The sequence below is a fragment of the Podarcis gaigeae genome, assembly GCF_964106915.1.
Source record: "Podarcis gaigeae genome assembly, chromosome: 6".
NCBI classification, from domain to species: domain Eukaryota; kingdom Metazoa; phylum Chordata; class Lepidosauria; order Squamata; family Lacertidae; genus Podarcis; species Podarcis gaigeae.
This window is the reverse complement of record NC_139682.1, coordinates 46,354,434-46,375,120: the sequence shown is the minus strand read 5'-3', so window position 1 is coordinate 46,375,120 and position 20,687 is coordinate 46,354,434. Positions and strand designations below refer to the sequence as shown.

Genomic DNA, 20,687 nt, shown 5'->3' with positions numbered 1-20,687 from the left:
CTAGGATTTCTACTTGTGCAATGGAGCTTTCCCGCTCTTCTCCCCATGCATGTCCCACACCCTCCCCCAAACTGTTGTGGAGGGTCAGGAGAAGCCCCAGAACAGGGGGCACACAGGTAGAAGAGGGGGCGAAATCCCATTATGCAAGTGGAAATCCTTGTGCTAATAGGATGAGGACATTAGCACTACACTGGATTCCACCCAGGGAAGTAGCAAAGATGCAGTAAACTGGGCGCAAGTTCTGATGTACAATCCTGCAAATTTTACTGTGCTGCCTAGGGCTGATGAGAGTTGGAGTCCAGCAACATCTGAAAAGTCACAGGTTCGCCACCTCTGCTTTAGGGAGCTGCAAATACTGTGGGCCAGACTAAGCAAAGACTGCTCCTGTAGCTATGACAGCCTAAGTTGCTCTGTGTACCCCCGTAGCTATGCACACTTTTAGGTGGGATGCAGAGTTGCAGTTCTAAGCCCAGTTACTCGGAAAGTGAGCTCAGTTGAAATGAGTGGAATAGTCATCCAACCAAACATGCATACTATAGCATTCCAGTATTGTCAAGTAGTTTCAGGTTGAACTTGGTGATAAGTTGAAGGCATATTCACATACCTGGCTGAGATGCTAGTCGGTTATCAAGCAATGTACTTTTGCATATTGTACAACAGTCACATGATAAGAAAGCTCAGTCAGTTATTAGCTGAGCCAAGAGGCATCTCACACCATCATGTTTCATCCATTGTAGCAACTGATAAAAATGGCTTTGTGAATCAGACTCATACAAATGATCTCTCCTCCTTCATTTACACACCCACAAAGAACCATATCATCACACCTGAGGCTAGATGCCAAGAAGTAGGAGCTCTGTTAGACTCTCCAGGCCTTTTTATTGAGAGGGACCTTAGAGCACATCGCATGCTTTGCATGCAGAAAATTTCAAGCTCTATCCTGGCATCTCCTCTCTTTTCCTTCTTTTAAAGAATCAGTTAGCAGCTGATAGGAAATCCTTCTGTCTGCGGACCATTGCCAGTCACAATTCTGGGCTAGGTGACTTGACCTGATAAAGGGCAGCTTCCTATGTTTCTAATCTAACCGGAATGGCCACAGAGGTCAGGGGGAGCAAGAAATAGGGGGAGAGTTTCATCTTTGTCTTTCACGCACCCCAAACACAGCAAGATGAAGAAACAAACCATAAGTAGCATAGGAGAATGGCAATCAGGAGCAAATATTCTTATAAGACAACCATCAAAGGAGAAGGCTTATCAGAACGGGAGTACTCAAGAATGGAAAACAGAAAAGCAAAATAGGGCTGCTACCTGCTCAGAATCTTTCCTGGGTGGGTCTGTCACCAGATCTTTGGTATCTTTGGCACCTGGTTGTGCTTTGAAAAAACGTAAGAGACGGGTCAGCTGCAGAGAGGAGGAACCTGCCCTGGTTCTGTGCAACAGAAACAGGAAGGGATGCAGCATGCTACCAAAACACATGTGCAAAGCTCAAAATGCAGCTATTGTGGGGGTCCAGTCTAATACATATCTCTGATATGCAAGCATGCCTAGTCAAAAAAGTCCTCTGAAGTGCAAGGGCCATAGCCTTATCAATGAGCCTTAATAATGCTGCCTGATCAAAATACTGTGGTTTGTAGGGTTCCAATTGAAGAAAGATCTACTGTAATGAACAGAGTTGAAGAACTACAAATGCAAACACTCACAGAGGCACTCGCTTCACTTTCACATGCAAATATTTGGTCCACATGCACTTTATTTATTGATTGCTTAATGTAGCTCTTGTGCACTGAGTTTCTATAGAGACTCACATCACTCTCCTTAATCAGTCATTCATTTTCTCTCCATCCTCCTTACAAACAAGCCATATCAGTTTGCTTTACATTTCAGGTGGGCACAACCAATTCTTTGATCAACACAACTGTTTGTATTCCAAGCCACAAAGCTCCAGAGTCTGTACCAAGGGAGCACAAATTCATGTTTTGGGATCAGCTAAAGGAATTCAGTAGGTGTGCAGGCCTTTGCCTATCTTGCACAATTTGTTCAGCTTTCAAGATACAGGTTTTTTACATTATCCAGGTTTTCAAGATCCAGGTTTTTATCAGCATTTTGGGGTAAAGAATGGGTTGCCAGTGGAGAATGCAGACACCTTGTCACCAATTCACAAGCAGAATGGGAAGCCTGGGAATGACTTCCAGGCACAGTCCTGCAAATAAATAGATTCCCCATTTGTGATGCACAGAGCACAGACAAGAGGGAGGATGATCACAGGTGGGTCATTGGGTGGAATGAGGTTTCATGACAGTATGTCATGCTTGACCCTAGCAAAGCTTAAAGAGAAGGAAAATAGGGAAAAGAAATCAGATGTGCTCCACATTCCTGAAGAGGTGAAAACACGGGGTTGTGGAAATAAAATGCAACCTCCCAAGAGCATTATTGCTTGGGCAAGATTTGTACCACCATCTACAGAATTTTCAGCCACTGGCCATGCTACAGTGCTATTCCCAGCAGACTGGCAAACTCACTAAAAGGGCAGAAAGAGAAAGAGAAGACAGAGGGCTCAGCCTATAAATATGTTGGATCAAATACCGCTATAAACTGTTGAGCCAATAAGGCCTGGCCTTCCTAAGTGTATTGCCCCACTTACTATGCCTCTGCCACCGGGGAAGTGGGGAAAAGCACGGAGCATAGGGGTACCTGGAAGTCAGCTCTTTAAGCGCAGTCTTTATTTCTTCATGGTGGCTAATCTGTTTGCATCCAAGGCAAGGCAGGCAGACCGAGATTGAAGCTGCCTTAGCTGCAGTGTTGTGAACAGGTACCTTATCTGCAGAGGCCTGAGCAGCATTGCTGTGCTTGTTTATTGCTTTGGAGTAAGCTGACAAGCGATGGCGTGCAGGTGTTTTAGAGACGGGAGGCTTCTTTGGAGCAGGTAGCTTGGAGAAGAAGGGGTGCTTATGGGCTGAAAGGGGTTTGGGCATGGAGGGAGGTTTACCTGTCGATGGAGGTTTAGGGGCGGATGCAGGTTTAGGGACCAAGGGTGACTTGGGGGTAGAATGCACTGGTGTGGGGGGAGTTGAAGGTGGCTCAGGTTTTTTAATGGTGGCTTCAGGTGTGGCTAAGCCACCAGACGAAGGAAATTCTGCGGAAGTGGCTTTTTCAGTTCTTGATTCTGGGGAGGCAGGACGAAGAGTTGTAGCTCCCATTGTCACCAAAGAGGAAACAGTTGCGTCTGAGTTTGATAAGTCTGAAGTTAGCTCTAGCGAAGAGGTTGGCCCTTCAGCTGTTGGGGATTCAGATTCTGCTCCTGTTTGGGGACTGTCTGGAGTATCAGGGGTTGAATCTGGTGTAGTCTGCAGAGCTGGGCTTGCAGTCAAGACAGCCGTTGGCTCTGGCTTAGGCAATGCGGTGGCGTCTCCCATGTCGACACCGGATTCTGGTGGGCAAAAAGAGAGACCAGCAGAACAATCAGCAAACAGATGCACAAAGCCACACCCTCCTCCCAGAAAACCAGTGAGAACGGAAGGCTGATATTTCACTTTTGCACAGAAGGTGAGCCCTCCTTTGAAACCAAGTGTGGCCAGGGTCACAGGCAGCAGATTCTAGATGCCGTTAAAGGGCAGCACATTGCCATCCATTTCTTCATAACTTGGACTGGAATGTCATTTGAATTTTCTCCCAAAGGTGCAAAAAACATCTTGGGCAGAACTCAGTGAAACAGCATATAGCATAGTACTCAAGACATAGGACACCCCAAGCAGAGACAGAATGCATGAAAGGAATGTCATGGCTTCCAGTGCCATCCCTACAATTAGGGTGAGGAGGTCTGTTTCAGATGGAGCAGCATTAGGGGGCAGCCAATGGTCAATTCGTAAACTTCAATGCCCAGAATTCTTTGAGGGAAAGAATCTGTTCCAAATGTGCTTTAAAGGTGTACATGGCCTGTGTACATGGAGTGACATAACCATCCATCTGGGGACCAATAAGGGCTAAGACCTCTAGCGTGCGTGTGCTGCATGAATTCATATAAGCCAAAGTGCCACTTCCTGGTGCCATGGTAAGGACAAGAAAAGCTAGCATGTTTAAACACACTGTCATCACCCTGGGAGAGGAAGGGGATTAATGCTGGCAGGTCCTTGTGTATAATGGTGGTGCACTGAAGGCAGGAGACAGGTGTTTGCAGCTGAAAGGGAAACTGTTCCTCCAAGCATCTTTGCCCATCCTTGGCAAAGCAGCAAAACAAGAGGGAAGAAGGAATTTACTTCTCCTGCTGGAGAACAGCTTTGACAAGGATAATCATTGGGTGAAGGCAGCCAAGGAAATCACTACACTCCTAGGTGGCTGGATAATCTGCACCTGTCAGCCAGTGGAAATTTATTTCACAGTAACCTTGAGTGGCATTAATTTGGGGTGCAGATAAGGAGCTCTCCACCTTATCTGCTGGCTCCTCTAGTTCCACTCACTTACCACAAAGAGAGTCCTTACAGGAATAACCATCTGGGCACATGGAACATGGAGCCCCTTCCTTGTATGGTTTGCGTCCCTTTATGTTCCCCCTGGAAGTGAAAAGTCCCAGGCGTTACCCAAAAAATTGACTAGGCATTTCCCTAAGGAAGGAGAGCATTGACACAATAGAAATAAGAATTTCATAACATTTTGTTGCTCCCTCACATTGACAGCTGCACCTAAGAACACTCTATGATCACCGTTTTTGCTTTTGCCAAGAGTTCATTTCTCCAGCATGTAACTACCTTCCCAGCTTCACTCGGAAGATGGAAGGTGGCCAGCTCAGCTAAAGAGGATGCTTTGAGGGACTGCCAAAAGGCATCAGTTATTTGGTGCCTGTTTGTGTCTCTTTTGTCCTTGATTCTATAGCCAGTAGACCTTATGAAGGTGATTGGAAGTTGCCATTTTAAAATGAGGTAAAGGAAGGCAGAGAAAGGACAAAGATCATCGGGAACATACTGACCAATTTGACCCCATTTTCAGAAGCAGCAGCATCACAGATCTGTTAATCCTGGAATTAATACAAAAACCTGGTGCCAAGAGTAACTGCAGTTTAACTAAGCTTGACTCCTAAAGTGGCTCTTCATTATCTTGTATATTTACGGTACCTGTTAACTGCTGTCAGAAGTACACATACAATGAAATCCAAGTAACTGTTTGCTACCTTGATCTGTAACTATTGCTGTTGTGGTGTCCACTTACCTACCCCAGATAATGATGGGCAGGAGCCCTCATAACCTCTTACCATGCTGCCTGGTCTTGATGGGAGTGGAATAACTGAAAGGCTCCACTTGGACTACCATTGCTATAGTTCCTTGTTCACAATAAATTCTATGACACACACCCCCAATGATGAGAGAAAAGCAAAACTCTGCAGCCAAGCTGCCAAGAACATAATACAACAGTTCTGAAGGAGTTGTACTGACTGTCAATATGCTATTGTGCTTTGGGTGGAGCGGGGAACAGATGAATCTGTCAGTTTTAGTTTTTCTCAGTTTCTCATTTTCCTCCCCATCAGTCATTCACACTTCCATATCAGCTTGTGATTCCACCCCCACCCCACCCCCAAAAAAGTCCTCATGAGAATTTCTCCTAATGTACACATTATTAAATTTGCTCAATGTACACATTTTTGTAAACCAACTTTCCCTTCTATAATATGCTATTTTCACTAATGCATTTTTATGTACATGTACCTCAGTATTTGTATTACTTGGCTGTAAACTGCATTGCAAAATTAGGAGAACTGCAAATTGCAAAAGGCATCTGGGTTTGGGTTAGGGAGATTCACTTGTAAATGCAAACTGGATTGAATTTCTCCCCACACACACCCATAGTGCTTGTAGTGATATTTAAAACCCTACATGGCTTAGGATCTGGACACTTGGTGAAATGCCTTCTCCCATAACAGACCTCCCTATCTGCTAAGACCAAGGGAGGCACCCTCTTGCCACTACCATAGTTTTGGGAAATTTAGTACTATGCATTATTTTTAGTATTATCACCCTCCCACCCTTCACCAGAAGAGCTCAGGGCGGCTCACAGCAATGTAAAATAAAACATCAAAAAGAGTTGAAAATAAATTGCAGCAACTGCACAAACAGGAAGAATCAACATGGCTCAAAGCACCCATTCCAGCCAGGCAAAAAACACTCAGGAAAAAACACCAACAAAATGAAACTTACGGTGGCTGATAGTTGCAGACTACCAAATGCATGTCGGTGTCATTCAGGAATTCCAGGGTTTCGCAGAACACCGTCCCACAGCCCACACGCTCACTACTTGCCCAGACCACCTATAGAAGTAAGGAAGAGCAAGTTCTGTTTGCTATTGCAGTCAGAAAAAGAATTGACAGATATTGCCACCCTAGTCTTGAAGCATTTGTATGGAAGCCACTGGTTGCCTGATGGCAGCACAGCACATGGGACTACGTGAGTGACATCTTTATTGCTATCTCAGCCACAAATTAAAACTGAAGCCAAGATACCCTCCACCTTTTGGACCCAAACAATGGAGCCCCATCATGACAGAGTCGGTTCATTTTAGTAACAATATGGGGATATACAGTGGTACCTTGGGTTACATAAGCTTCAGGTTACAGACTCCGCTAACCCAGAAATAGTACCTCAAGTTAAGAACTTTGCTTCAGGATAAGAACAGAAATTGTGCGCTGGTGGCGCAGCAGCAGGCCCCATTAGCTAAAGTGGTACCTCAGGTTAAATACAGTTTCAGGTAAAGAACGGACCTCCAGAACGAATTAAGTTTTTAACCTGAGGTACCACTGTACATGAGAAGAGCCTGCTAGACCAGGCCAATAGCCCATTTGCTCCAGCATCCTGTTCCCCCAGTGGCCAGCCAGATGCCTATGGGAAGCCTGCATGCAGGACATGAGTGTTTGTGAATCCCCAGCAACTGGCAGAGGCACATCGCCTCTCCAACAGAGGAGGTAGAACGCAGCCATCATGGATAATGCCACCATTTCCCAGGCTTTACCCTCAGCTCTTCCCAGGATGACATAATCCAGAGGTGTTCCCTTAGCCTCCTCTCCTTGGGAGTCCTCTGGGCAGATGCTGCTGCTGCTGCCACCCCTGGTCTCTGAGCTGCCCCCACCCCCACCCCAAAGAGAGGTGCCTCCTCACACTGCCCCACAGGAGCCTGGGACTTGTCCCCCCCCCCATGATCTTTATTGATTTTATTAAATATTACAGCTGTTCCATTCATTATTCAAAATAACATAAAATGCAAAAAAAGAAAGAAAGAAAGAAAAAGAAAAGCACACTGCCCCACAGGGGCCTGGGACTTGTCTGCCCATTCCCAATAGCAAGGGCTCCCTTGCCTGCTTGCTTGCTTACTCCAAGGCCGCCTCAGCTCCTGGCAACCAGCACCCCCTGGCCAGCCCCAGAGGCACCATTTGCCCTCGGAGCTTATAGCCAGGGCTGCTGCAACAAACAGCTGTGCAAGCTTTTGGAAAGCATAGATGAGAGAGGGCATCAGAGGAGGGAAGGAAGGAAGGAAGGAAAGATGGACAGAGGCCAGTGTTGCCCATGGCACCCCTGACCATCATTCAAGGCACCCCGGGATGTTATGGCACACTGGTTGAAAACCACTGATATAATCAGATACCTGTGTATAGTGACCACACATCTGCCCTTCTTGGCAGGTTAATGTTGTCATATTATAAAAGGCGTACTCGTTGTACCACTCATCCACCGCCATCTTCACATCCAGGTCGCCAGACATGGCAAAGAGGTTCTCGCCTCGCCGTCCGCGCTCCGCATTGTGTTCCCAGATGCATTTTGTTGCGTAGTCCTTGGCAAAGGCTTCCAACTCTGGATCCCAGCTCTGAAATTAGGACAAAGCAGGACGTCACCATCACGCAGAACGGCTTCTCATACAGGCCAACCGCAGGAGTGCTTCCCACTGGAATTTGGTCAGCGTGCCTGGCCGGCCTAGCAATAGGAAGGCCTGGAGCTCAGCCCAAGGCGAGGGAGCTGTTGTCATCAGAAGGAAAAATGGGAGTCAGTCCTCAAGGCAGCTTTTCCAGCTTCAGTTATAAATGGTTTTCACATGTACCCTTCCTAATTAGCTAGTGTATCCAGATGCAGCACACTTGTTTAGAGACCTCTGAGTGGTTCAAGGCATCTGTAAGGCACAATCGCAATCATTTCTGGCTATTTGGAGAACACTGGACCTCTTCAGGTGCCTTTGCAAATACCAGTCCAAGGCAAATCTGTCTGCAATATCCATAGTGAAAATATTGCAGCATCGCTTAACCTGCTTTACTGCCGAACCGGCTGAACCACAGACAGCACAAGATGCTTCCCAACCTTACAGATTACTGTATATTCATTTATATAAATAAATTTAAAGATGCAAAACATTAGTGTTCAGTTGGCTCTTTTAGATGTGGCAAAACATTTTTAAGCCAGGGAGCTTTAAACATTATGCAGGATGAAGAGCTAAAATTATGGGGCAGCCACTCTAGACTGCAAGTTGGAGATTACATTTTTTTAAGGCTCCAACTCTTGGTTTGCAATAAACTACTACACCAGCAAAACAGAATTAGTGCTGTCCTCACTCTGATGAGCTAGCTTACTACAAAAAATTGGTTTTTAAAAATTTACTTATTATTTATTAACTGCATTTATAGCCTGTTCTTCATCCAGAAATGTTCCCAGAGTGGTTTTTGTCAACAAAAATGACACCGTCTCTGCCTTCATGACACAAAAGGAAAAGGGGATGAGGAGGGAAGAGGAAAAACAAGCAAACCAAGGCACAACATTCTTAATGTTACAAAAGATTTTATAACAGTCAGCTAGGATGAAAAAGGGCTTCTCAGAGTTCAAAAGGCAGGCCTGTCAGACCACAGAGAAATAGTCTAGTGACTCAACCTTCCTGGTCAGCCAGAATTTGCTGACTTCATAGGGTGAGGCTTTGGCCTTCTGGGTGACCAGATGGAACCTGCCAGCTACTTATCGCTCCTGTCACTAGAGGTAGACCTGGTGCGGTGGGCAGCTGACTCCACCACTTCCCACTCCCTGAGCAGATTGTTTGCTGCTCTTCCTCACAGGGCAGTTTCTGAAATCCTCCGTGAGGATTTTATGTGGAGGAGCGTTAAGAAATGCTTCCCAGATGTCGTAATCTAGCACGTCAGGGAGAGGGCCGCCATCCAGGACTCTCACAGCCTACCACCTCATTTGGCATAAGGTGCAGGATGGGTTCGGAGGCCAGTAGCAGAGCTGAGGTACAAAGCCCCCTCTCTCCCTTACAACCCTGCTAAGAGGAAGGTACAGTAAATATGCAGAACTCCTCCCTACTGTGAGGATAAAGTCATGCCCAGTTTAACAGCTGTGCTTGGCCAGAGCCAATGCAAACATCTGGAAAGCTTGTTACTTAACAGAGACCAACAGCTGCTTGCCAGCAGATCCCTCTAGTGCCGTGATAGACAGTCCCTTCTTATCCAGCTGAGCTCCACAGGCTACTTTAGCAGCAGCAGTTGCTAAGCAGGAAGAGCAGAGAGCGTTTACGCACAAGAGAGTGCGGTTAGGGAAGGTTACAGTAGAAAACTGAGGCAATGTTTTCTTCTTCTTCAAAGGAGCTGCCAGGGCTTCTGCGCTGCCATCCAAAACAGTCAAGCAAAACCAAGAGACAGCCTTGACTAACAAATTCTGAGGCCCACCCCTCTAAGACATCTTGGAGCGAGCCGTTTGCCGCAAGGAATGGTGTGTCATCTATTTGGTCAGGAGGAGAGAGAAATTTGCTTTGGTGGAGGCAGAGGAGAAATGGTCCTGGTTCCACTTCGCTTCCAAGCGTGAAGCTATTCTTGACATGGAATCCAGCATCCCTATGGTGAATTTCCCACCCTGTTCTGGCCGCAGGTTTTGTTGAACTCAACACACTGAGTTTCCTCTTGCCTTTCCAATGTGACAGGCAGGATTGGGGAGTTCTACAAAACAATGCAGACTGAAGGGTGGGAATCTCAGCACAGAGCTAGAACAATGCACAATGGAATTGTATGACTGTGACCATGTGGAGGAAGGTAGGGGAGGGAAAGCCCTGCTGAGTCAGGCCAAAGGCCTACCTAGTGCAGCATCCTGTTACCCAAAATGACCAACCAGATTGTTCTGAAAAGTCCACAAACAGGACATGCAGACAATAGCCTTGCATGAATTCATACACCTCTAAGTTGTCCCCACTTTTCTCTAAACTGAATTGTGCCAAAGATTGTAACCTTTCCTTGCTGGAGAGCTGCTCCAGCTGCTGGATCACTTTGGCTGCCCTCATCTATACCTTTCCCTGTCCTACAATATCCTTTACAGAGGGGCAACAGCTTGAACCGTGCAGAATATTCCAACAATTTGGCAAATGGGTAAATGGTGCAGATCTCTGAGCAGAGGCGATATATGCAGAAAAGGTCACACTCCTGTGAGCAACCGCCCTGACCTGTACTAACTGCAGTTTCAGGATCAAGTCTAAGGGAAGCCCCAGATAGAGTGCATTACAGTAACCACAACGTGAATTTTGGAGAAGAAAAACTCTGATCCTAAACCTCTGCTGCCTTGCAGGATATCTCCAGGAGAAGAAAAGACCAAGGTGTAAACCAGGGGTAGGCAATCTAAGGCCCAGGGGCTGGATCCAACCCAATCGCCTTCTCAATCTGGCCCGCAGATGGTCCGGGAATCAGCGTGTTTTTACATGAGTAGAATGTGTCCTTTTATTTAAAATGCAACTCTGGGTTATTTGTGGGGCATAGGAATTCGTTCATTTCCCCCCCAAAATATAATCCGGCCCCCGACATATGGCCTGAGGGACAGTGGACCGGCCCATGGCTGAAAAAGGTTGCTGACCCCTGGTGTAAACCCTGCACAAATCTGGAGCTGAGTCCCTAAGATGGTTGGATGGCGCCTTGTATCCCTCCTTTCGGCAACTCCTGCAGCCAAGCTGGTGCCAAACGCATTGCTCTGCTTTCCCTTTGGACCTCCACACACCCCCACACGGTCACTCCAGTGCTGCTATGATTTTTCAGTGGTTTGACTTCACCCCCGGAAGTGCATTCCATTGTCTCTCAAGACAGATGAATGCTACCACCACCACCAATAACAACATTTTAATGCTCTCTATGTTAATATTTCATTTGGTGGATGTCAAAGTGAGATTTAAGTTCCCCATAGTTATTCTATTGTAATATCTGGTGGAGTTTTAAGGAGGAAGGTCTGAGTAAATCAAAGTATTTAAAAGACGGAGTCTCCTGTGGTTTTTAAATAAACAGCTGGAACTTTATTCAGCCCAAGTGGGATCCAGCAGTAGGTCTCTTGAAGGTCACTTTGAGGGTAGCTAGTCTTTTTTATTGATAATTATTGTTGTTATTTTATTGTTATAATTTATTGCCCAGCATTCACCCAAATGTCCCAGGGTAGGTTACAATAATTGAAAACAGCTTGAAACAGCTGACAAGCGCAGAAACAAGGTGGGTCCTAAAAATATGCATCTCAAGGGTCAAAAGCCAGGATGAAGGGGTGTGTTTTCAGCATTTGCCAAAACATGTGTAATGAAGATGCCAGACACACCTCTGTGGGGAGGTTTTTGTTGCATGACTTTTGAGGATGCCAAGGAGCACATACAGAAGCAGAACAGGAATCTTCACAGTCCTGCATTGCAGATGTGAATTTTCAAACTCCCATAGGAATACATGGAGACTTAGCATATAAATACAGCAGAACGGTAGAAATCTGAGCTGCTAGAATGGACTCTCCTGTCCCAACCCTACATCACTTCATGGAAAGTACCATTTTTGAATGCATCAACATGTGGAAGTTTCAAAAAAAACAAAAACTTTTTGCCAATAAAAAGGTAGCCTGTCAGGGTAAAAGTTCAAGTTCCTTTATGTGCTAGTTTTCTATTTGCAGGGAGTTGGTTATTCAAAGATCTGTTGTAAAAAGTGATTCTTCCACCTGTAGTCTGGAGTGACATAGCCCATTCTCAGAACCATCTTCATCAGCTTGGTGCCTTCCAGATGTTCTGAACTGGCGCTTTCATCAAGCTTAGCCACCAGAACCATGCTGGCTGTGGCTGTGGCTGTTGAGAGATAGAGTCAAAAATATCTGGAGGGCACCAGGCTGTCCAAGACTGCTTTAGAACTTGCCACTTCATTCCCACCTCATTCTGCTACAAGGATTGTGGTTCTCTCCGTTTCCCATTTTCCCAGGCTTAAATCCAGTTCTCCACATTTTGCAGCAATTGAGGATTTTTAAAATAAAAAATCATTAGCATTTTGGTGCAGATTTCTCCTAATATACGCATTTTTATATGCATTTTTTTTTTACTAATGTGCACATTTTTGCAAGCATTTTTTCCTAACCTCGTGCATTCTTGTGTGCTATTTTCATCGATATGTTCATTTTTACACACACTTTCCCCTAATGTATGCATTTTTATTTTTAAAAAACTGTTTCGTGAACTGCATAGCAAAATTTAGATACATGCAAATTTCAAAAGCTAGCTGCATTACGGTTCACAGGATGTTTCTCAAAGTGCAAGCCTGGATTGATTTGGCTTCAAACAAGATGTCATATATGATAGTCATATGTGGGCATGGTTTGGAGAAAACAGCTTCCTTAATTAGGCCCGCAGTCTCCACCCCCATTGCCTTTTGTCAGGCATAGGCAAAATGTTAGCTAGGGATGATGGGAATTGTAGTCCCCAACATCTGGAGGGCCAGAGTTTGCCTAAGCCTGCCTTATGTTCCTGTTTTGGCTGCTGCATCCACAGTGCAGGTTGCCCAGAATGCAGTGCTAGTAGCAGCACCTGGCACCTGTGAGCCTTTCCAAGACCACCACAGGTGCCTGCCATGTCCTCACTTCCTGCCTGCTTTAATACAGTAGCACAGAGTATTACAGAATGTGCAGTTCTTTCACTGGCTGTTACAACTGCCCTGGACCTGAAAGCACTCCCCTCCCATAGTACAACATATCCCTTCACTTAAACAATATTATGACGCCCTTCCCCTTTTGATCCTGGAGAAAGCTTTGGCACGCTTGCAGGAGGCAGTTAAGTCAGGTGGACTTCACACTTGGATTTTGATCTGTGCTGGCAGAGGAAGCTGGAGATTTGGGAGTATAGCTGTCAACTTTTCCCTTTTCTTGCGAGGAATTCTATTCGGAATAAGGGAATTTCCCATTTCAAAAGGGAAGCATTGACAGCTATGTTTGGGATGCTGGCCACACATTTTGAGAAGGATCTTCCAAACTACCAAGGTTGTCTCCAAGCCCAGCTCCTTTAATTTACCAGAATCTCTGATAATAAACATGGCATCTGGGTCAAGAGGGAAGGTCTGCTGCCACCATCTGTGGTGGTGATTTTTTTTTGAAAAGGAATGAAAGGTCCTACTGCTACTGCTAAAAGATCAGCCCAGCCCAGAATGCTGAAGGCAACACCAACTGGCCATTTGCAAACAAGGCTGTCACATTTGGGGGCCTTGGAGAGAACAACCTAGCTCAGTGGTTCCCAATTGGGGGTCCGTGGACCCCAGGGGGTCCACATAATCCACCCAGGGGGTCCATGGCACCATTCACATAACAAAAACATTTTCAAAAGTAGGGTGTCCATGGATTGACTTTTGAAAAACAAGGGGCCCACAGTACTTCGCTAATTGGGAACCACTGGTCTAGCTTATAGTTTTCTGGGGAGAAGGTGTTACCATTAAAACTATTTGGTCTGTGGTGCAATCATTCTCATTTTTCTTCATCAAAATAGCTTTGAAAGGTTGGAAGAACAGAAGGTCAGTTCCTGGGACACTAATTCCTCCCCCTCTGGGGCAGCCCTCTGCATAATTTTTGGGAGGGGCTGAAATGGCAGGTCCAGCTTGAGTTTATTATTCCCTTTTTCGTGAACCAGAGCCAGACTCCATATATAAGGATCCAACAGCTGGTTTTCTTGTTCCATTAGAATATAGTTTGGCAGACATAGCTTAATGCATATATAAAAATTTCCAAGGCAACCAGTTCTGCTGATCCAAACAAAATTGAAAAGTGTGACTTCAGAGGGGGGGGGGGGTTGGGAACAGAAGAAACTGACCGCAAGTCTGATCTTAAAGAGGGGTGGAAAGCATAGGGAGAAGCCTGAAGCAGATGGAGGTAACTTTTAGCATCCACATTTTGAATAGAGAGAAGGAGCATTTCCAGAAGCAGTACTAGTACTAGTACTACCACACAGGATACATCTAGGAAGTATAGCATAGGGGCTGACATAACTGAAATTATTTAAGCCCCACAGTTGCCATGTCACCTGAGCAGAACCCAATCAGTTCATTTTTTGGACTAGCAGCCATCAGCACCATTCCCATCTGTATTGCAAGTATAATCAAACACGAGACTCCTGAGACACACCTGATAATTTCAAAAGCCTTCAGCTTAGAAGCAGCCTCACAACATCAGCAGGTCTTTCCCACTCTTCAGGCCAGAAGTGAAACAAAATATATACACATCAGCACGTTTTGTTCCACTAATAAGCCAAAGGGTCTGTCCAGACGAGTAGTTCTTCACATTTTCACAACGTCCTGCTGAAGGCCAGATGGAGCATATTGTTCTGGTAGTTGTTGATCTGCAACTGCTTCCAGTTTTAAAGCTACTACTTCTTACCTTAAGGTTCAAATAGCTTACAAGGCCTAGGTACTGCAGAGCTGCTTTTCTCTGCATGTTCCCTCCAGTGTTTTCTGGTTGACATCAGAAGCCACAACTGAGATGGGGTGGGTGGGTACAAGAAGCAGGGTCTTTTCAGTCATGGCACCAATGTGTTGAAATGTCTTTGCTGAGATCTGTCCGGTCTCATCTTTATATGCATTCCACCAGCTGGCTAAATGTGGGGTTTTTTAGAAGACAGGTGTTTTTCTAGCTATCGTTCCGCCAAGATTGATTATATATTGCTGTCTGATTATGGGTCTAGTTTATTGACAGGGTATTATTTTAAATGTCTTGTTGTTAGCTGATCTGAAGTCAAGAACGGAGGAAAAGTGGGCTATCATTAAAAATAAATAAATCCATGACCTGCTACAGGAAATAACTTAAGGAAAAAGCACACCACATTCCATGCTCCATTACTGTCTGTGCTCCACTTACTGAGAGAACCACATACCCAAACAACCAACTGCAGGAGGACATATCTAATTAAAGGGCTATGAATGGTTCTTGGCAGAATTCTTACAGCAGGGATGGGTAACCTCAGACCCTCCTGATGTTGCATGATTCCAACTGCCATCAGCCCCAGACAGCATGGCCAGTGGTTGGGGATGATGGGAGCTGTAGTCCATTAACACTTGGAAGAGCACCAGGTTAGAAAACTTCTAAAAAGTTTTAGACTCTTACTAGTTATCCTCTTCAATAAGAGCTGTTCTTTTTGTGTTTCGGTTGCACCCCTACAGTCACTCACCACAGACACCTGGTGGCTTTTTTGGGGGGAAGCAACTCACCACCAGAAGGTTGGTGAAAACATAGGACAGGGCCTTGTTGGTGGCAGCACCCTGGTTATGGATCTCCTTCCCTAGGGAGGTTAGACCTGCCCCCATCCCTGGTGAGTTTTGTTTTGGCACGAGGGTAAAAACATTTTTATTCTGGCTGGGTTTTGACATTATTTTAATGTTGGTTTTAAAAGTTTGGCTTAATTCTGTTATTGCTTTGAATTGTATTTTCTTTTCTTCTAAAGCCACCCAAAAGTGATATAGAATATTTTAATTACTTTTAAAATAAAGTATTATTAGCATCCTGCAACAGGCAACTACACAATCTTATCTCAAGCTCCAGCCTCCTTAAAGTATCAGACGTATCAGGATGTGTATGGCTATGCTTGTACAATTCAGAAAATTCAGTATTTTTAAAGAAAACAATTGCAGTATTTCAGAAAGATATGCATATGTACAAGAACCATGAAAAGATTAATACAGGCACAGCTGAGGTATAAAAGTGAAATAAAATTAAATCCATCTGTATCAGCCCAGAAATGCCCAAGACGTACAATGCACTTGAAATGTCTTTTTAAAAGTGGTTTTTATGCTGAATAAAGCCAGCATATTTCACAATTCAACAGCATTTAGCTAAAATTTGTTTTTCTGACTAGTTTAGAATTTATTGAACTTCTAACTCATATTGTACCTATACACTTGTGCTTAAAAGAAGGAATCCACCCATGTATGTTTGTAGCATCAGGTGACGTCTGACATGGCTTCCAGGATTTTGCAATGACAGGAGACAGTTCATATATTCAGCTATGAGTCACCATGTGGGGGGAAAACGTGTAGTAAAATTTTAGCCTGTGTGTGAATCTGTCCCAAGCAAATATGGTCCACTAAGCAACAACAACAAAGTAACTAAGGGTCAGTTTATTCTTGAAGGTATTTTTGTTGGCTGTATGTTTAAGTGTGTGTGCTCCCTCCTCCCCCTCAATCCTTTTTCCTTGTGTGTCATGCCTTTCTAGAGATTGTGAGCCCGAGGGCAGGCTCTGTCTTAGTACTGATTTTCGTAAGCAGCTCTGAGAACTTTTTTTTGGCTAAATGGCAGGGTACAAATGCCGTAAATAAAATAAACATGATCGTTGCATATCTTGCTTAGCTAACACGAATCTAAGGATCTGCTTTCTGTTGTATGATTAATCTCATCACAGAGAAGCTGAGAAAAGTGATAAAGCCAATTAAGGCTGGTGATCATTTGTCATCCCGTCACTTATCACTCACATTGAATGTGAGTCTAACTTTGGGTTAATTTTTATATTTGAAAAAAGGGTTTGTCACTGTACACAAAACTGTATCATAATGGGGGCAGCCGTTGCTGCCAAGAAGAGATGCTGTTCAAAGTCATCCCCCGCTTACCTTGCTAAGCCATTCTTATCACCCAGGTTCCTTCAAAGCTTCTCCTACCTGCTCCAGCCATGGAAGCATCACCTACCAGCTGTGCTAGCTAAATGGGATAGCTAAGTTCAGAGGCAGCATACAGTTATGTGCTCTTTCCCCCATGTCCTCTCTGAAAACATCACAGACACATTTGGCCAGCCACTGCAGGAGCCATCCTAGATGGCTCCCAATGGGTCAACACTTAAATGCAGGCACCAGGGAGGGGCTTGCCTATACCCCCTTCCCCACCCATGGCTAATACCAGTGGCAGGACGGCAATTTAGATTTAGTTACAGGCATAGGAGCAAAGTTTAACCTGCTTCCCAATCACACTGTGCCTCTGATCTCCTCCCCACAGTTGCTTTATAAATCTCAAAAAGAGTCAATATTCGGGAAATCAGTTGACAGACTCCCATATTCATCTACTTTGACTCTTAAGAGGTCTGGGTTACATGCAGATGAGTTACTTACTGAAGACCACAAAAGTACAAGGCAGAGGTGCAATTCTAGCCCAAAACATTAACTCTCTGGATCATTTCCCCCCAAAAAATAATTCCACATTTCCCACTGGCAAACCCCCCAATCAGTTCATTTACTCCCAAAGACTCACTTCTCCTGCCCCCCAAAAGACGGGAAACCCCTTTTTCTCTCACCTCACTTGTGCTTGCCCAGCCTTCCTCAGTACAGCCTGATTTCTTGTTCCTCCCTCTGCCTCCAGTTCAAAGAGGCAGGACTCAGATTTAAAATGTCCAATCAGCAGGCCCTCGACATCACAGCCAGGCCAGCCTACCTCCAATAAATTGCATTCTCCATCAAAACATCGTGCAGGTGGCGGTCCTTCAGCTTTCACTGCAAAGCAGGTAAGCAGTGAGTTCTCTCACCCCTTTCCTGAACCTAAACAGACCTGAATCATAGGAGGGGAAGCTGAAGCATTAAGCCCAGCAATGAAGAAATAAATTTAAAACAAAACCTTTTTGCGGGGGGGTGGGGGGTGGAGATGGGTAGAAGTAGGTGTTGCGGATCTTGTCAACAATGATGGCACAGGCACTATCCAATAGATTCCTGTTGAAACTAGATGACCATGTTAACACACAGGGTCTCACTAATAATGGTGCTACCATCAGATGGGCTGAAGGAAGGAGAATCATTTGTAATCAGCCATGCCAGAGTGATGTTTGAGTGCCGAGTCTCCGGCAACAGGAGCACAACCAAAAGGCAAGAGGTCTGTTTTGTGTCCCCTGAAACTAATGAGTTACAAACGTGCAGCCTGATCTTTTTTTTTCTTTTTTCTTTCAGTATGTATAGAAGTCCAAATGATGCTCTGGTAGAATTGTGAGCTGTGCGTTCTCAGTACAAACAATAAGGGTGGGAGGGAACAGAGGAAAAGGAACTTGCCCCCAAATGACAAAGCTGCTTGATATCATAACCAGGCACAGAATTGTGGCGGCTGGGTCCAAGATGCCTTCTTTAACTTAAACTAATTCATCACAGGAAGCTGATAAAATGCAGGTGATCCTTCCATTTGAAAAGCTCCAGTGAAATGCTTAGTGCTACGGTATCTACAAAGCTCAAACTCATTTAAGGAAACAGACTTCTGAAATTAACAGAACACCTTACACACAAATAGATCACAGTGCTTATAACAAATATTTGGCATGTAAAAGTACACCATGGAGATCTACAGAGAAAATCAGTCTAGGTGCTCATTTCAGTTAGAACCGAAAAGCTTTGCACTTACTTGTCTCAGTCACTTACTTAGATGCAGACGCACAAAAGAAAGGGAAACTCTAAACCATCATTTTATTAAACAAACAAACAAACAAAGTTGCTCTTTCCAGAGAAATATTCTGAGCAAGAAGACAGAAAGTCTCTGAATCCCAACATTACAGCAAAGTCCAGGGCTGCCCAAGGCTCACTTACCATTTTCAGCATATCTGCAGCTGGAGGGGAAACCTTAGCCCGATACTGATTGTGCAGGTCCACGAGTAACTTCTTGTCCTCCTCTGTAAAAGAGCAGCTGAGCTCCATCGCTGTGAGCAACAGGAGGAGGAGGAGGAGGAGGAAGAGGGGGGGAATTTGCAGGCCTGAGCTCAGCATTGTGGCACTGTCTTGTTTTAACAGCCCACGGGTCTGGCAGACAGCTTTAAATCCCTTCCCAGAGTAAGGAACACCCAAAGCCCAAGATCGCAAGGAGGAAATTTATCTTTTTATTAGAATGCCTTTCGGAGCCATAGAGGGGACACACCCATCTCACAGAGTATCATTGATGGAAGGAGAATAATGGTCCTTAAGGGACGGTCAGATGAGCCATGCCCATTCGATGAAATCAATTGTGTGCATGAAAATGATGCATCAACTGTTCCTCCAGTAAGAGGAACTCTGGCTTGAGGGGTCATGGTGCTGTAACCTGATGCTGAAGCATACCAGTAACCCTAAGCATGATCCAGCCCATTTGTGCACATAACCCACCCCTCCCCCTCACTTTCCAAATAGTTTACATGTCAACCAAACTCAAAAACTATCCTCAGGGTTGTCTACACTCATCAGCAAAATTATGCCAGACGCAGTGACTGCATGTGATGGTGCTGCCAGTAACACTGAGTTTAATAATAATAATAATAATAATAATAATAATAATAATAATAATAATATCAGGACCAAAGCCATTATCAGACTTGGATCAACCCTGTGGTCCTTCCAGACCATTGTCTATCTACATGGCTCAGGCTGGGGGAAATGGGCAAGGATAAGCTATATGTTTGAGCAGCAATGAGCCCCTTGTGTGTTGCAGCGCAACAGAGGGAAAGACTTTTGGCAGTTTTGCACCTACAGCAATGATAAAGGACAGCAACAACAAAATAGTGAAAGGCATATGGTGTTTTAATACTCTGATGGTATCATCTGGAAGTTGAACCAGATATGGCAAGATCTGCATGTCTGCAAGAGTTCAGGGGAATTCCACATGAAGATCTATGACCCAGGAGGCTGTTACTCAACAGGGAAGATCAGGCTTGGGTGGAAAGACATGCCATCTACAGAGCTGAACCTACAGTTTTTAGAAAATATCTAGTGAGAGAGAAGCAGCCCATATAGCTTCTTGGTGCTTCCAAACGGTGTTTTCCAATTGATGCATATTAATTGTGAAGTCGTTACTTCTGGATCATGTGCAACATGTATTTCCAGAAGATAAAACTTGGTGTGAAATACAGTTTTACTTCTGGGAAAAGTGGTAATTGCTTACTGTAGCAAAATTAAGCTTTTTTCCCCATGAGAACTTAACTGGAATTTTGAATGCTCCGTAGAATGTGGCTGCATGCCGGGGACACTGGTTAGATATGCCTGGGATATCACATGAAATGAGGAACAGTTGTGCAACACCAACACCACCATTAATAATATCCTTTTAAAAAAGGCTTTCTAGGCTATGCTCCTCGCTACACCTTCAAACGGGATAGTAGTGCTAACCGCTTCCCTCAGAACTGCACCCAGGTTGTGACTCCTCCATCTCTCTCTCCTTTCGAGTTCTTTGAAGGCTGTGTGCTGCTCCCCACTCTCTCATAAAGGAATGCACATCTGTACTAATCATTTTTGTAAGCTTGCAAACGTGGGATGTGGGACAAGGTTATTCCTCTGAAGCAAGGCTTCTGCTTTTTATGAAACTTAACATTGTTTAGGGCAAGTATAGTGTACAGTACAGTGCTAAGATCTGGGTGGGTGGGTGATTGATTGATTGATTGATTGATTGATTGAATCAGTCTTTCATGGTTAAACAACCATCTGGAAAGACCCTAATCATGGATGATGATAGATGATA

The 20,687-nt window shown here is 44.7% G+C and overlaps 1 protein-coding gene across 2 annotated transcripts; it reads right to left on the bottom strand.

Annotated features, from left to right (window-relative positions):
• Positions 1 to 210: 210 nt before the first annotated feature.
• On the bottom strand, positions 211 to 19,224 carry PI16 (peptidase inhibitor 16). Of its 2 annotated transcripts, none has more exons than XM_083745005.1 (5): positions 18,794 to 19,224; positions 7,621 to 7,839; positions 6,183 to 6,292; positions 4,459 to 4,547; positions 211 to 3,427 (listed from the first exon to the last, which is right to left on the bottom strand). In XM_083745005.1, the coding sequence occupies exons 1-5, from the start codon at positions 18,968 to 18,970 to the stop codon at positions 2,586 to 2,588; spliced, it is 1,437 nt and encodes a 478-aa protein (XP_083601131.1). In that variant the 5' UTR covers positions 18,971 to 19,224; the 3' UTR covers positions 211 to 2,585. The 2 variants fall into 2 exon arrangements, with proteins under 2 accessions (XP_083601131.1, XP_083601132.1); XM_083745006.1 differs by lacking the exon at positions 18,794 to 19,224 and adding an exon at positions 9,529 to 9,643.
• Positions 19,225 to 20,687: the final 1,463 nt, after the last annotated feature.